This window comes from Camelus bactrianus, chromosome 12, assembly GCF_048773025.1.
Source record: "Camelus bactrianus isolate YW-2024 breed Bactrian camel chromosome 12, ASM4877302v1, whole genome shotgun sequence".
Lineage (NCBI taxonomy): Eukaryota > Metazoa > Chordata > Mammalia > Artiodactyla > Camelidae > Camelus > Camelus bactrianus.
Genome location: NC_133550.1, coordinates 59,674,591 through 59,691,852, shown reverse-complemented (window position 1 = coordinate 59,691,852; position 17,262 = coordinate 59,674,591). Strand labels below are relative to the sequence as shown.

The 17,262-nt window shown below is 49.6% G+C and overlaps 1 protein-coding gene across 4 annotated transcripts; it reads right to left on the bottom strand.

Moving 5' to 3' along the window:
• Positions 1-451: 451 nt before the first annotated feature.
• Positions 452-16,749, bottom strand: LOC105061890 (apolipoprotein L6). 4 transcript variants are annotated; one of them, XM_045509772.2, is made up of 6 exons: positions 16,486-16,745; positions 10,867-11,310; positions 7,745-8,051; positions 7,170-7,263; positions 3,452-4,268; positions 452-2,424 (listed from the first exon to the last, which is right to left on the bottom strand). In XM_045509772.2, the coding sequence occupies exons 4-6, from the start codon at positions 7,208-7,210 to the stop codon at positions 2,281-2,283; spliced, it is 1,002 nt and encodes a 333-aa protein (XP_045365728.1). In that variant the 5' UTR covers positions 7,211-7,263; positions 7,745-8,051; positions 10,867-11,310; positions 16,486-16,745; the 3' UTR covers positions 452-2,280. The 4 variants fall into 4 exon arrangements, with proteins under 4 accessions (XP_045365728.1, XP_010944331.1, XP_045365734.1 ...); XM_010946029.3 differs by having other exon boundaries at positions 10,867-16,745; XM_045509778.2 differs by lacking the exon at positions 10,867-11,310.
• Between the last annotated feature and the right edge of the window lie 513 nt (positions 16,750-17,262).

Sequence of the window (17,262 nt, the reverse complement as noted above, 5' to 3'; positions counted from 1 at the left end):
GGGACAGTGGTGGGGGCGGGGTTGCCCTGAGTACCACGGGGAGTTGATGCCTTCTCTTGGAGGAGGACAAAGACTTAACTAGTGGGGAGAGAAAACGAGGAAAAGCCATTTGTTCACCAGCAGAACATGATCCGGAGAGGGAAGCAGCTGGGGGCTGAAGGCATTTCAGGGAGGGAAAGAGAAGGGCTGCTTGGGCGGTGAGTCGGGAAGTAAGGGCCGGAGACACAGGGGAAGAGGAAAGTCTCTTCTGAGCTTCTGCCCCTCCTGGAAGAGTCTAAAAATGAGAGAAGCAGAAGCCGAGTGAACCTAAGGTTCTCCCGCCCCCTCTGATGCTGGCTCAGAGCAATAGTAAAGATTCGAGTTTCCCTCAAGGGTATTTTCTCCTGGACTGCGGTGAGCCAGGCGCTGCAAATCTGCGCCCAGATGCGGTCCTGGATTTTATTCAGGCTACACTTACTTCGTGGCTTGAAGAAACCAAAACTCAGAAAGGAGACCAAGCAAATCAGTATCAGAGGTGAGTCTCTAATCTCCTCTGATTCATTCTTTTCTTTTTTTTCTTCCGAACTTCTCACAGAACAAGCAGACTCCCCCCTCCCAAGTTTAGCGACTGCATATTTCATGCAGGTATTATTATTGATCGTGTTTATTTGGAACTTCGAGGATGCGCACACACACTAAGAGAAAATATTAAAAGGGGCGAAAGCTGTTTACTTACGGTTTCGCTCATAACAAGGGAATGAGAGCAACCAAAACAGGAAGCACATGGCTGCGGTGTGGGATCGCAAGGATTTAAAACCCTTAGATCCGAAGGCAGTTCCTGTAGCCCATCCTAGCAAGCAGCGCAGGCAAAGTCACATGACCCAGTCCTGACCAATCAGAGTGGGTCCCTGGACTCTTGCCCCGCCCCTTTCTACTTGGGCGCCCCCAGCTGGGAGTGGGCGCACCTGGGGATGCTGAGGCCAAAGTGCCTGAACCTGGTGGAAGCGTGTCTGAGAAACGGAAAGACAGACGCCTGATGACATCATTTTTATCCTCAGGATCCAGACACACCTGATGCCCACTGTTCCCCTAAGCGCTTTTTTTTGCATGTGTATGTATATATGTATACACACACACACACACACACACACATACATACATATTTTTTTAAATTGATGTATAGTCAGTATACAATGTTATGTCAATTCCTGGTGTACAGCATAATGCTTCAGTCATACATATACATACATATTCATTTTTAAGTATGGAAGCCAATAAATTCCTCTTTTGCGTAAGCCAGTTTGAATAGGTTTGGGCCACTTAAAGAAGTGATGACTAATATATGTCTAATTAAAAGCATGTATGTCGGCTCAAGAGAATATTTTGCAGCGTAAAAAATATCTGTAAAAAATGAAGTGGAACATGGAATGGTAGAAAACATTGCTAAGTAAACACAGCAAAATGAAAGTTATAGATCTGTAGTCAAATGAAGGGATTGAGAATGAAAGAGAAAGAAAACCCAGTGGGTTACAGAAAAGAAATCTATGTTTTACAGTGCCTCCTTGAGGGGGGGTCCCCAGCAAGCAGTGACGCCCAAAGCAGGACAAGCACAGGAAGAAAACCTCTACATCAAAATACCAGCAGTTGTCACCCTGGACTGGCGCATTATTTTTCCACCTATTTTTCACTTTCCTGAATTTTAAGAAGTTGTATTTAATGTTCATGCCCTCCTTTTAAAATAGCAGCTGAAACATAAAAACAAACAAACAAACAAAAAATGTGTAAGAGGGGTGAACTGGGCATTCAGGAGCGGTCCTACAGCCTCCAGGGTCCTGAGAGGCTCCAAGAACTTGTGTTGTGGGGTGGACAGAGGGGCCTCTTCCTGTGACATCCTTTTATGTGCAAACCCAGGATCTTCTCCAGTAATTACTGCCCAGGTTGGGGAGGAGGAGCACCCAGAGGAAACACAAGGTGAGTTGATATAAGAGAGAACACAATGTGCCCTTCACCCCAGGAACCCTCCCGTCTTAGGTCAGTGCTTACTGCAGAGCTCAGCGTCGAACCATGTGTGTTTAGCCAACTGACTGCATGCAACTGAATGAGTGGGGGGCGGAAGTCAAGGGAATGAGTTACACGTGTGAAGGAAGGAGGGCGGGGAGGGACCGAACTCCACTGGCGACTGTGTGACACTCACTAACTGGTAGTGCCCTCAGACCCCTCATGGACCTCCCAGCTGGTAAGCCTCCAGGCATCTCCTCTGCCAACCGTGCCCACCCCCACCCTGATCCCCTGTTATTCCACTCAGAGGCCCTTGGGCTCAACTGCCTTTGTGTCCTCTCCTGTCACCGGGCATCCTGCTTCCTCAAGCCTGGCCTCGGGCAGAGGCACAGTTCCCATGGTTCCCTCTGAAGATGAGCTCATAGGCTTTTTTTCTTGCAAGAGTTTCTGGAAAGAAACACAAACACCAATCAGAGGAAAGCTCCAGAAGTCTTCCGGGTGCACAGCGTGGAGATCCAGGCCCAGGCTCGGAAGTCAGGCTCCCCAGCTGTCATCCTGACTCTCCCTGCCGGCACCTGGCAAGGTACAGACACTCCCTGTCATAATAGAACACTGCAGGCTGGGGGTTTAAACAACAGAAATGTACTTTCTCTTCGTTCTGGAGGCTGCAAGCCCCAGATCGAGGCGCCAGCCAATTCAGTTCCTGGTGAGGACTTTTCCTGGCTTGTAGGCGGCCGCCTTCTTGCTTTGTCCTAACATGGCCTTTCTGTTGTGCAGCCAGAGGAAGAGAGAGCGAGAGCCCTCTGTGTTTCCTCCTCCTCTTTTTTTTTTTTTTTTTTTAGTTAATAGACTTCACTTTTTAGAGGAGTTTCAGGTTCAGAGAACTGAGCAGAAAATACAGAGTTGGCACATAGCCCTCCTCACCCACGCATATATACTCCCCTACCCTCAACATCCCTCATCAGCGTGGCATATTTGGTACAATCGATGAACCAACATGGACACAATTCCTCCTCCTCTTATAAGGGCACTAGTCCCATAGGATTATGGCCTTGCCACTACCACCTCATTCAACCTCAGTCACCTCCCAAAGGCCCCATCTCCAAAAAGTCACCTTGGGGCCTAGAGCTGCCACGTATAAATATTAGGGGAACACATTTCATTCCATGACATCCCCTGTGGCTCAGTGGCCTCTTCTGTACGACTGGGAAGACCCTCTTCCGGGCACATGGACCTCAAGGAACATGGAGGGAGAAACAGAAGGCATGACCAGATCTGCCCAGGACCGGCACTGTTATCTTCAAGATGTAATTGATACTGTTTGGACCTTCAGGGCCACTGTATGCCCCACATCCGCGGGAACATCTGTGAAAATTCCATGCTCAGCACCCTTCCCGTCAACCCTGGCGCCCATAAGCCCCAGGCAAGGCTTCCTCTTCCCTCTAGCACCACCCCTGGGGAGCCACAGCCTCACCTTCTGCTGCAGGTTCTCGTAGCACTGGGTGAGTTCTGTCAGCTTCCTTTCCAGCTCCCAAGCCTGGGCCCTGAGCTCTTCTGCAAGCTCTGTTTTTGCTCCGTCCTTCAGCCTCTGCCAGTCCTTCAGGAGGGAAGCCAAGTCCATGACAAGGGAGAAGCCAGCCTTCACACTACCCAGCAAGCGAGCATTTGTTTTCATCACCAGCATGGTACCTTCAAAGGCCCTTTGCACCTGCCTGCTCTTTTGGGCCGAGACCTGGCCAGTGGTCAGGAGATGCTTGGCGGCAGCAGCCAGGCGCGGGTGGGCTCTGGCTGTCTGAAAGGCACGGATGTCCTTCTGGATATCCTTGATGGCGCTTGCACAAATCTGGACCACTTTTCCGGCATCCGTGACGTAGTCTGTCCCAGTTTTCCTGACGTCTTGGCCACAGGTGGGCATCAGGCCACTGACCTTCCCTTGGGCTTCTCGATTGCGGAAGCTCTCCAAAGCATCGTTCAAGATGTTGGTGACCTCCCCTGCTGTCCCCAAAGCTTTCCCAGCTGCAGAGAGCAGCAGGCTTCCTCCTGCTGTTGCTGGAGCGAGGGCCAAGCCTAGGATGCTCACGGCTCCTGAGACCACGGTGATGGAGTTGGCCACCATTCTGATCTTGGCAGATGTTCTGTGGGTGGTGTCAGCGTTGTCTGCCAGGGCACAGAGCTTGCCGATGTCCACTTCTAGCTCCTCTTTCAAGATGGGAAACTCTTCCAGAAACATTCTTTCTTCAGCTGACAGATCTTGTTCCCCATCTTCACATGGAGGAATGTCAGCCCTACTCCTGTGGATGTGTGAAATAAAGATGGTGCTTCAGTCTCCCAGATGTGAAAGCCAGATGCCTAGTCAGACCCACGTGGTTTCTCGATGTTGCTGCTGCCACAGAATTTAGAGTCTCCCCGCATCTCCCTGATGCCTCCGTTACCTCTGGCCTGACTATGAAAAGCCCCAGAGCATTGCTGAGAGCTGCTGGCTTCATGAAGAAAAGAAACACATAAGAGAGGCTTCTGGAGGGACAAATGGGGGAAACACCTTGGCCAGAGATGGAGGAGGTGGGTTTGTGCTGAGGGACTTTTTCTTTTTTTCCCTTCTTTAAAAAAAATTTTTTATTGACGTATAGTTGATTTGTAATGTTGTGTTGGTTTCTGGTGGACAGCATAGTGATTCAGTTATACATATATATATTCTTTTTCATTATAGGTTATTATAAGCTATTAAATATAGCTCCCTGAGCTGTACAGTAGGGCCTTGTTGTTTATCTATTCTGTATATAGTAGTTTGTATCTGCTAATCCCAAACTCCTACTTTATTCCTTCCCCCTGCCCTTTCCCCTTTGGTGACCATAAGTTTGTTTTCTATGTCTGTGAGTCTCTTTGTGTTTTGTAAATAAGTTCATTTGTGTCATTTTTTTAGATTCCACATGTAAGTGATGTCATATGGTATTTGTCTTTCTCTCTCTGACTTACTTCACTTAGTATGATAATCTCTAGGTCCATCCGTGTTGCTGCAAATGGCATTAGTTCATTCTTTTTTATGACTGAGTTGTATTCCACTATGTGTAGATACATACATACATACATACACACACACATACATATATTTTTTCACCACATCTTCTTTATCCATTAATCTGTTGATGGACATTTAGGTCACTTCCATGTCTTGGCTACTGTAAATAGTGCTGCCATGAACACCAGGGTGCACGTCTCTTTTCAAATTGGAGTTTTCTCCAGATATATGCCCGGTAGTAGGATTGCTGGATTCTAGAGTAAGTCTATTTTTAGTTTTTTAAGGAATCTCCAAACTGTTTTCCATGGTGACTGCACCGAATTTCATTCCTGAGGGACTTTTTCAACCTTGTTCAAAGTGGCTATGGAACTGTCACCAAGGAGGGCCAGTGAGAAAGTGCTAAGATCCTAATCAAGATAAGGAAGCTGGGACTCATCGCTGGGAGGAAAGATCTGGGAAAATCAGGAGGAAAGAGAAGCCCAGGTGTTGGTGGGGGGTTGGAGTTGTACCTGCACAGTCGGAGGAGGCGCCCTACTGTGTAATGCATCCTCCACTTCGAAGATCTTGAATTCAGCTGCTGGGCTGTGCCTTTGCGCAGCATGCTGAGGGCTGAGATAATGAGCACGAGAGTTCCGAACTTTCTCTTTGACACTTGGCCAGCCTTACCCGATCTCTGGAGCAGATGGACCTGGTTCTTCATGGAAGAAGTCAGGGACAAGGGGACCCTGGGCCCTCGTGCCCCAGCTTCTCAAAGAGGGCAATATTGAGGGACCTTTGCCAGCCCAGCCGAGTGTGGCCTCCCTGGGAGACCAGTATCAGGGGGAGAACAGAGCCTGTTTCTTCAGGCACTTTTCTCAGGCCAAGGGCCCTTGGTGCGTGTCCTTCAGGGCAAGTGAGGAGGCCTGGTGATAACACAGAGTCCCTGGCCTGAAGGAGGCAATCAGAGCCGGAGGGGCCCTGGGGAAGACCTGAGCTTCCTCCTTTACTTCTCAGTGGAGGAAACAGAAGCCCAGAGAGGGCAGGGCCCTCACCCAGGGGAAGGTGTGCGGTAGACGTGGAGCTTTGAAGAGGGATTCAGAGCTCCAGACCCTCAGTATTTTCTGCTCTTTCTCTCATCTGACCTTTGAGATGAGGTCACTGAGGTCAAAATACACGTGCCTTTTAATAACTCTTTCTACACACACAACACACATACACACACGTGCACGGGCACACATACGTATGCAAAGTCTTCAATGGAAAACGTTAGAAACCAAATATACTACCAAAGAAACACTTTAGTGTTAATGAATTAATGAATAGCCACAGTTCAGGGCCCCCGCCCCATCTCTGTGCTTCCTCAGATTCCTAGGCACCAAGAGAAACCACAGAGGGATGTGTAGCTGCAAAGACTGACAACACCGCTGTACATTAACCAGGTTTTGTCATTAACATGGCATCGGTTAATGAAAGCTTGGCTTCCTGTGTTTTTCAATTAAACCAAATGCATCCTACGTTAGGCAGCGATGCCTCCCTACGCAGTGAAAACCACAGTCTGGTTTTGGGAGGCCCGATACGTGTAGTTCGCCTAATTCACCCAGGAAATATGTACCAATTGCCCGCACTGAGCCCGAGGCTGGTGATGCTGCATCTGCTGATGAACTGAGAGATTGGCTTAAATTCATGCATGCGGTCACAGCAAAGGGCTTTTTGATGATATGTGAACTTCACAAAGCGGAGGCCCTGAGGGGGAAATTTCTGCCCTTGGAGTCCTGTCGCCCAAGGTCATGTACTCGACTAGAACTTGACTTGAGCTCCAAAATACTTAGTGTAGCCCATGGAATATTTTTTTTTCCCCTAGGAGAACATATCCTCATCTATTGACTTATTTATTTGGTGGGGGGAGATAATTAGGTTTTTATTTGTTTATTTACCTTTAATGGAGGTACTGGGGATTGAACCTAAGAACTTGTGCGTGCTGGGCACACGCTCTGTCACTGAGCCATGCTGTCCTTCATATTCTCTTATGTGTAATGGAGACCAGTGGGAAGACAGGGCGCACTTTCCAGCTGATACCCCTGGAACGTTTGTCGCATGTCGTGAGGATCCTAGAGTACTTCTGCGGAAGTGGCCCTTTCCCCAGGGAAAAAGCTCTCTGGGTTACTTTTGCGAACCAACACCAACTTTGAGTTCTTACCCTGCCTGGCTGTCCGGCAGACTCTGCAGCACCAAATCCATGATCGTTTTGTCCGTGGGAGAATCAGCGGTGTCACCGGGAGTCAAAGGATTTTCTGGTTGGAAACATGGGAAGCAAGTTTACCGCAGGTGCCGCGGAACCTAAACCACTCCTGTAGAGAACAGCTGGGGAAACCCCTTGCCTGGTGACGTCTCCTGTCTTCTGGGGGCCAGGCCCTCCCTGTCTAGGGCCCTGGGGTCCCCAGCCAAGGGAGGGGAAGCTGCAACTGGGTTGGTCAAATCGTACTCTTAATCAGGTTTTTATTTAAACTTCAAACGACCCCTGAGGGAGAGATTCCTATCCTGATATATCAAGAAGCTGAGCTTCAGACCCAAGCTGACGTTAGTAATTGGGGATTTGAACCCCTGGCGGTGGGTCCTGAAACAACAGCTCTTTTTCCCAAACCAAGTACCAGTGGCCAACCCCGTGGGCACATTGTCCTTCAGAAGCAGAGGCTCCTAGGCAGCCCTCCCTCCTGGGTCTCCTCAGTGGAGCTCTCACTGAGGCCTCAGGTCCAGAGGGCCCTCTGTGCTCACCTCTCCGGGGGCTTTTGGTCCAGCGGGGGCTCGTGAGCGTCTGGGCTGCAGGAGGCCCAACACGAAGTGCAGAGTCTCCAGCTGGTTCTGCTCACCCGGGAAAGGCCCTGATTGCAAAGCTAGGTCCAGGTTAAATGAGGCAGGCAGAGAAGTGCCAACGGCCAAGGCAGTGCTTGCAGGAAGCCCGCAGGGCTTATTGGGAAATGGCTGTACTTTCACTTTCCTTTTTTGGTCTCTTGCTTACAGATGTGCAGTGAAGCAGACGGCTGACTCCAAGCCAGGCCTGGGTCACCTCTTCCTGTCCCAGCTGTGCAAAGGGCATATGAACGAGAAATACTGCAAACCGTATCAGTAAACAAAGAATGCTGAAACCGTCAAGGCATCAGCGGCTGCCGCCACCCCCCAGTGAAGACAAGCCTGCAGCCCGGCCTCGGCAGTCACTCACAGTGGTGCACTCTGAGCGGACTCAGAATAAGAAAGGACAAGATACTGGCCCTAGATAGCTAGGTGCTTGTCAAAGGAATGAATTCAATGAGCCCAAATGTTTGCTTCCTGCCATACATAGAAAAGCACTAAATTCTTTAACTTGAGATGCCTGGTTTTCTTTAGATAACAAGCAATCTTTTATTGTTCCAACCACCTGGTGTTTGTTGTAAAGCTCCTATATATCCTAGCTCCTCCCCTACTTGCTGGGAACAGTCCCTCAGAGCGATCTGAGAGGCTGTCATCCCTGCTCGAGTCCTCCCGCCAAATAAAACATAACTCTCAAATTTTAGGCTGCGCATTTATTTCAGTCGACGGGCAGAACCAGTGTGGTTACATCATGCAAGGACTCTGAAGTTGAGTGGTATCGCCGTGACTGCCCTTGGCCTCCACCCTCTATCTGTGAAATGAGTATTAAACTAGCCCTTGTGGCGAAGAACTATCGTGAAGAGCCCAGGAGTGAGGGAGGCAACACCTGGCGTGGAATGGGCATCCAACAAGTTCATCACCGGTCCTGCCACAAGCACTGGCATCCCGCCCTGCAAGGTGCGTGACGTTGAAGTCAAATAGCCCTTTTCTGTAACTGCAAAATGCGAAAGTCTCTGAAAACAGAAACGTTTTTTCATAATTCACTGGCTGGTAGAACCTGACCCGAAGTGGTGCAAGTGTATAGTTTTGATGTATTCCCCTTCATTTGCATATTCATAGTTTCTCTGCAGAAACATGAATAGTGTTTGACCAAGGACGGTGTTTAGGGTAGGTCTCAGCCTATCGACCGCCAGTGTTGTGGTTGGACCAGCCCCTGTGGTTCTCATTGGGATTAATAATCGTCAGCAATAACCATCAGAAAACTTAAAAATAAATAAAGATTTGGGGGGAGGGATACATTGGGAATTAGGTTTAACAGATACACACGATTATATTTAAAAATAAGGACCTACTGTACAGTACAGGGAACTATATTCAATATTCTGTAATAACCAATAATGGAAAAGAGTCTGAACAATTATTTTTATATATATATAATATATATAACTGAATCACTTTACTGTACACCTGAAACATTGTAAATCGACTATACTTCAATAAAATTTTTTTAATTAAAAAATGAATCTGCTGCCAAATATTTGAGTCTGCAATTGCAGCTTTAACATTTTTGATGCCAAAAAAGTGTATCTTTCTTCAATAAATGTACCTTTTCAAAGTAAAAAAAGAAAAAGGTTTATTACTTACAGAACTTGGAAATTATATAAAAGAAAATGACAATTCTAAATTAGTTAATTAATTAAATAAAAGTTTATTACAGGACCTGGAAGTGATATGGCACATCTGGGCCACACATGGGGGCGGGGCGAAGGGAGGGAAAGAGACAGAGGAAACCAGCAAGAGGGCCTGGGGTTCTGCTTTTATTGGGGTTGAGGGTGGGGGCCTAGGGTTTTGAGGGCTCACACTTTACTGGTGAATTTAAAACCTGACAGCGGGAATTTAAAGTGCAGGAAGCCAGAAAACAAGTGACCCAAATGGTCCGTGATTGAAGTCAACCAAGATCTCTAAAACCAAGGCGCCTCAGTTGGGGAGGGGCCTGGTTCTTTGGCCCTGTGGCTGAGGGTGTGCTCGTTGGAGATCACCATCTTTGAACTGCATGCCTTGGCAATCAAAGCTCAAGTCCGACAACTGCATTACAGACAACAACAACCCCCCACCCCAACTTTAGGGTTTATATCACAAGAGGGCTTCTGGCAGTGCTACGTGGTGTATAATGTCTGCACCTTTCTAAAAAGCCACAAAACTGGAAAATCTGAAAACCAATCTGGCCCCAGTGAGTTGAGACACAGGATTGTGGTCCTGTCTCTCCCATTTTACAGATGAAGAAACTGAGCTCTTGAAAGGATGAGTGGCTGGCTCATGGTCACACAGCTGAGAAATGGCAGCCCCAGTCCTAGCCTCCCATGGCTGTGGGCATGAGCCTCTAATGAAGTCCTGGGATGAGATGTGTGCCTCCGTGTGTGTGCAAACTGGGATTAGGGGCTGTGTGGTTTACACGCCCAGAGGGCCCAGGCCCTCTCCCCAGACCTCCCTGAGGCCACGCTGGGGGCTGTTGCTTGGTGGGAGGCATGCCCACCCAGCCAGGCATGGTCTGCAGGGTGGGAGCTGATTGCTGTTCCCTGGGCCCTGTGGGCAGGAGGGAGGCTGGACGGCCCTGAGCTGGGACTCGAGGGGGACTTTACAGCTCTGGTGCCCTAGCCTCCCGCGCCCTGGGTTGCTCTGAGCAGAGGCTTTCCTAGGGGTTGAGGTGGCTGGCTGGGGCAGCTGCGCCCTCTGGGGCCCCTGCTGTGTTTTCTGACAATACACCAGATGTTGTGGCCTCTCCTCAGTGCTGGTAGCTCAGGAAGGGGCCGGCCGTTGGGCTGGGGGCTGTTTACTGCAGCAGCTCTTACAAATAGCCCCAAGAGATGCTGCACGAGCAAGTCATCTGTCACCTGCGGGAAACCAGCATGAGTGGTCAGACAGAAAAGCCCAAGCCCTGCAACCCAGGTGAGCACGAAGGTGGAGATGCTTCATTTCCTAAAACACATCCAACCTTCCTCCCCCAGGGCCCCGACCTGCTGAAAAGAAACAAACAAACAAACAAAAAATACCTTGCCTTAAGGCACCTCAATCTCTCGGCAGGTAAAACAGTCTTTCGGGTAAAGTCGTTACCAAATCAAATTCTTTTGCCCCATGTCGAGATTTGTGGCAAAGAGTTTATGCACAAAGCAGTCAAGTGAGGAGATGGAACAAATCTCAGCTCTGCCTCCCTGAAGGCGAGGGGCTTGAGATATTTATGGGCTAAAGAAGCAGGGTGGTCTTAGGCGTGGGGAAAGGTGAGGGCATCAGGGTTCTGCGCAGGCGCACCGAATCACGTGCTTCTTGATGGGCTGCGCGTTCAAAGGCGGAGGCTCCGAGGGTGCAGTTTTCGGCCATCTGATGTCAAACGGTCATTCACTGGACACTTGCGCAGGCCCAGTGTTCGGGTCGGTGGTTCCAACCAACCTTAGCGGCTTGAACTGGACGGGAGCCAACTCCGCGTTCCTGGAAAACAGCTTAAACCCATCCTCCCCCTGTTACTATAGTGACCATACGTCAGAGTTATCTAAAGGGGTAGGTAGGTAAGGAGCCAAGAAATAATTAAGGCGAGCCTGGTCAGTGAAGGCAGGTGCCAAGCGGAGGAGTTTTTAACAAGTTGTTCCCTTACCTGCTGTTCCGTATCTCCAGCTAAAGAATTTCTGTTAGTCACCAGTTTCTGTTAACCCTATGGGGCACGGTTTCAGGATGGGTTTATATATATATATATTCTTTTTCAGATTCTTTTCATTATATGTTATTACAAGGTATTGAATACAGTTCCCTGCGCTGTACAATAGGTCCTTGTTTATCTGTTTTATATATAGTCATGTGTATGTGTTAATGTCAAATTCCCAATTTATCAGGATGTGTTTTTCAACTTTATGGGGCATGGTTTCGAGGTCAGTCATTTGCAAGTGAGTGTCAGGCAAACTCAGGCCCACATTTTCTATCAGGGTGTTAAAAACCAAAAATTCAGCTGAGTAAGTGTAAAAGGCCAAGCTGGCTTTATTCAGACAGTTCGTGAATTGGGCAGCCTCCCATCCAGCAAGTAGAAAGGGGCTCGTTGAGCTGCAGGAAAGGAAAGGCTCATAAAGGTGGAAAGGGGAAGGAAAAGGAAATAATTAGCAAAGAGAGCCTTGTTTCAGGCAAGGTCACCTCCTCAGAGGAACGGAATCACCCCACCAGTGCTGACCACCAGTCTGACTGATTCCAGGTTGCATTCCTGGGCGGTTGGAGCCCCAGTTAGGTTAAATTCTAAGTCTTTGCTGTTGTGGGTTTAGCACAAGTGACTCCATTTACCCAGAGCTTCTTCTCTCCCCTTGAAAGTTTGCCGTGCCCTGCTGAGGTGGCATCTGGCTTGGAGTCCCTGTGTTGCCCTCTGGTGTGTGGCTGGCCTCCTTTGCCCCACCCTCCTGCTGGCTGCCCAATGCCTCCTCCTGGTGAAACGTCCCCTGGTGTCTCTCTGCTGGCTTGGTGGTGCCACCTTGGCTGCAAGGGTCCGCCTTTCCAGCACCAGCACCTAGTCTGCCCTGGGAACATACCCATGTCTCTGTGAAGCCCCCTGACCCTCAGCCCTCAGTCTATCTCCTGACTCAGGCCCTGGGGGACTGCAGAGACCAGAGGGAGGGCTGGACTCAGGCAGGGGAGGGAGGCGTGTCTCAGCCCCTCTCTCCACCTAAACAACCACATGTCTTCTCCTCTCTCAGGACGCCTCTCCTGCCCCTGCCCACAACCATGCTGCTCTGGTTTTTATCCCATCTCCACCATAGAGTTGGCCCATGATGGGGAGAAGCTGCAGCTGACTTCTTTCTCTGCCTGTTTCTCTCCCAATCCTGGAAGGATGCTTCCTCTCCCACCTCCACCCTCCCATACCCTGAAGACGTCCTCTGTTCTTATTCCTGGGGAGAGTGAGCACCAAGGTGTAGTTACTGGTGAATGGGGTCAGGGTTGGGGGAACAACTTACCAATAAAGGGAACTATACAGTGGGAGGGATTTCAAAAGTATCCTGGTTATACTTGTCAAAGGCTTAGAGCATTTCTACTGTTAACAAACAAGCAAGGAAACAAAAAAACAAACAAACAAACAAACAACATTTTCACTTCTGTAATCTAAATACGAAGGGTAGTGCCAATCCTTCTAATCAGCCTGACTGCAGGAAGTTAGAAGCTCCTGGTCACCCTGCCCTGTCCCAGGCCTGGCCACAATCATTGTTGCGGAAGAATTAGGAAGTAGATGATCACACACCTTGGGCTGCCCGGAGGTGTGATTTTATTAAGTCCTTCGAACTGCAAGTGATAGAAATTGATTCTTGGGCTCATTTAAACTTGAGGATTGTTTGGCAGGCCTCTGGGGCTACTCCAGCTTGAAAGGCACGGCTGAACAAGCAGGGCTGGGAAAGGACAGGAAGCAGCAGCCTGGCTGTTGTCAGGAGCTCAGGGCCGACTCCCGAGGCTGCTCCATCAGGTGACTCGGCCATCTGTCCCTCTCGTCTACTTCTGATTCCCGCCAAGGAATCTGATTGGCCCAGCTGAGGACACATGACCACCCCTGTGTTTTGGAGTGTATTGTAGTCCGTTTGGGCTGCTAGAACTAAATGCCACAGACTGAGTGGCTTGTAAACAACATTTGCTCACAGTTCTGGAGGCTAGAAGTCTGAGGTCAGGCGGCCAGCATGGTCAGCTTCTGGTAAGGGCTGACTTCTCACTGTGTCCTCGCCTGGTGGAAGGGACCAGGGAGCTCTGTGGGATCTCCTTTATAAGGGCACTAATCCCATTCCTGAGGGCTCCATCCTCGTGACCTAATAACCTAAGGCCCCACCCCCTAATGACCTCACACTGGGAGCAAGATTCCAACATGCAAATTTGGGGCAGGGTACAAACATTCAGATCATAACAGGGTGGTGGGTTTAAAGGGGTTTGTTGCTTAGCATGCCCACGAGAACCACATAGGGTGGAGGAGAAGCAGTTACTCAAACAAAAGGGTGCTGATCCCAGAAAAGGCAGAGAGAGGATTTGGGGCAGGGAAAAGCAACAGGTGTCCACTGCATCTCATCCTTGGCCCGCATCGGTGTGTGACTCCATCTGTATGAAATGTTTAGAAGAGGCAAATGAGCAGACACAGAAAGTGGATCGGTGGCTGCTGGGGGCTGGGGGAAGGAGGAATGGGGAGTGGCTGCTCACGGGTGTGGGGTTTCTTTTGGTGGGTGATGACAGTGTTCTGGAATTAGTGTGATGATCGCTCACCTCTGTGACTATACTAAACACCACTGACTTGTTCATTTTAATTGTATGGTATGTGAATTTATCTCAATGGAGCTGTGTTGTTTTTTTAAAGGCCAGTGGACATTTTCAGCTCCCAATTTTGTAATTACTAGGTGAACTGGGTGAGCTGGTGGAAGGTTTATTTTTCTTCATGGTGGTGGGGAATCCTAAGCTAACCATTCTAGAACCTCAAGTCATGGAATGGGAAAACAAAATTGGAGGGCATGTGGTATAATTTTAAGAAGTGGCATTCCTACCCCACCCATTGGTTTCTGGGCTCATGTGTTCTGGTTATCGGAAGAAATGACACCCGGACAAGCTTGTGCAAAATAGCGTCCTTCCCCAGCCTAAGGCAGTCTCTAGGGTCTCAGTTTCTGGGGATGAGCAGGGGGAGGGCTTGGCCCCCAACACTGCACACCCATGAGAATAGCAATTATTTTTAAAATAGAGAAAATAAGTGTTGGCAAGGATTTGGAGAAATCAGAACACTTGTGCATTGCTGGTGGGAATGTAAAATGGTCCAGCTGCTGTGGAGAACAATATGGAGGCTCCACAAAAAACTAAAAAGAGAATTAGCATTCGATCCAGCAATTCCTCTTCTGGGAATATACCCAGAAGAATTGAAAGCCGGGGCTCAGAGGTATTTGTACAGCCATGTTCACAGCAGCATGATTCACAACAGCCAAAAGGTGCAAAGCAACCCAAGTGTCCATTTGAAACCAAGTTCCCCCACAAACAGATCCTCTGCTGAGTTTCTGAATAACCGTTCTCGCCAGAACTCTATTCCCTTTCTTGCCGGCACCTGTTAATCCTCAAGATTGAGCAGTATCAAAGAAAAGGGGGGACTGAAACAGAGCAGGACCCTGTGGGGCCCTCCCTGGTACAAAAGCCTTTCCGTGTCCTCAGTTTTTTGTAGGAAAAAGGCTTCAGCCTCCTAGACCTTCCCTGAGTTCCAAAGGCAGATTCAAACAGTCACTAACTAGGGAATGCAGGCACGCGGAACAAAGGGAAAAGCAGTCAGGAAACAACCGTGCGGCAATAAAGCAGGGTCCCAGCTCCTCCTCCTGTCCCTGTACCACAGTCTGACACAGCTCTCCGAGTTCTTCTGCAGGAGCTGGGCCCCCACCCAGGTGGAGGATGGTGACTTCAGGCTGAGCACAAGCACGTGGAGCCCAGACTGGCTGGGACCAGAAGGCTGATGACTGAGATTCCTGGAACATCACCCTGTTACCGCCCCACCAGCCAATCAGAGGAAGATCACAAATCCCACGACCCTCCCACCAAACTGCGCCTATAAAACTCTTCCCCCAAACCATCAGGGAGTTTGGGGGTTTTGAACACGAGCCCCTGTCCTCCTTCTCAGCCCTGCAATAAGTCTTCTTCTGCTCCAGCGTTTCAGTTTGTTTGGCCTCAATGTACGTCAGGCACACGAACTTGGAGAAACAAACTGCAGTATATACATACATTAGAATAGTATTCAACTTTTAAAACTGAAGGGAATTCTGACACAAGCTACCACACGGACGAACCTTGGAAACATTACACTCAGTGAACTAAGCAAATCGCAAAAGGATGAATACTGTGCAATTCCACTTAACATGAGGTCCCTTGGGTGACAAGTAGAAATGATGGTTACCAGGGGCTGCTGGGGAGGAGGGGAGGGGAAGCTGTTGTTTACTGGGGACGGTTTCAGTTTTGCAAGATGAAGAGAGTTCTGTGGATGAACGCACAATGTGAGTGTATTTAATGCCACTGAACCGTATGCTTAGAAATGGGGAAAGTGGAAGATGTGATGTGTGGGGCCAACTGACTTCCTTCAAAGTCCAACAAAGGCCTATTCCTGGGCTCTCAGATGTCTGCCCGGGATTCCTCAAAAGATAAAGTACATTCTTTACAGGGCGTGTTTGGCCTAACAAACTAGTAGCCTTAGGGAATGCCTAACCTCACAGCAGCTCAGGCTGGCTTGTTTCAGCCCACCTCATCAGTCATAAACCCCACCGCCCTTCACGGACCCTAATCTTCTTCCCTCACCAGCAACCAATCAGAGACTTGTGCACAAGCCAGTCGGGCACCTTGTGACCCGACTTTATAAAAGCCCCGATAACCAGCCCTTGGTGCTCACACAGGCACCTCTAGTCTGTGTGGCCCCCTGTTGCCCGTGGCAGCGTACCGTAATAAACTCCTTTTCTATCTTCATTCTTTATCTTTGGTAAGTTCTTTTACCGCCCATGACACCGGCCCACTGTGCCCCCGGACATTATGTGGCTATCCCATAGGACACAGGGCTCTTTGCTCTCCGAGGTCCCCTGTTAGACGGGGGCCCAAGCTGCACACGAGGGCGCCCTCCCTCCCCGAGCTGCTGGGGCTGGCGGCCCAGCCGAGCTACTCACCCGCTCCTCCGATCCGGGGCAGGGAAGGCAGTGCACTTGAATCCGGCTGGCTGGCTCAGAGCAGGCCGCTTAGGCCTGTGGTTGTAATAATCCCAAACCATGACTCCGACGTTCATGGGCCCGAAAGGTGTCCTGTGATCCTTTGGCAGCAACACTGCAGAAACCTAGCTGAGGTGGTGACCATCGTGATGGATAGAGAACACCCAGGGGACACTCTGACCCTGAAACCCTTGGATTCCAGGAATCGCTGCCCTTCTCCCTGGCTACAGCACTGAGGATAGTTTGAGTAAACGCTGCCCGAGAGCACAGTTTGCCAAATGTAGCCAAAGTTCCATCCCTGCCCCCAGCGCTTTGCCTGGAAACAGAGTCCAGCCCTCAGCAGGGCAGGGAAGCAGCAGTCACAGGGGAGGGAGGGGCCCTGGACTTGGCCCCGGGACCCCTGGGTTACTGACCCTTGCTGCCTGTCCGAATAATCCTCCAGCATCATCTCACCCACTTACCAGGGCTTTCGTAAGGACCACAGGCTTTTACCTTAACAGTGGGAAAGAATGTCAGCAAGGACTCTCCCCACCGTCACCATTTTCAACAGGACTCAACTTTGGTGGAAGATTTGCGAGCCTGTTGAAGAGTGGTCCCTCTCCTCTAAATTCAAATTAAAACTGAAGATGCTTGAGATCGTGGGGGTAGAGGATGGGAACTGCCACGTGCAGAACATCTGTCACCCACAGAACCCTGTCTTGGAGCGTTTCACACAGGGTCTCATTGGATCCCCACGGT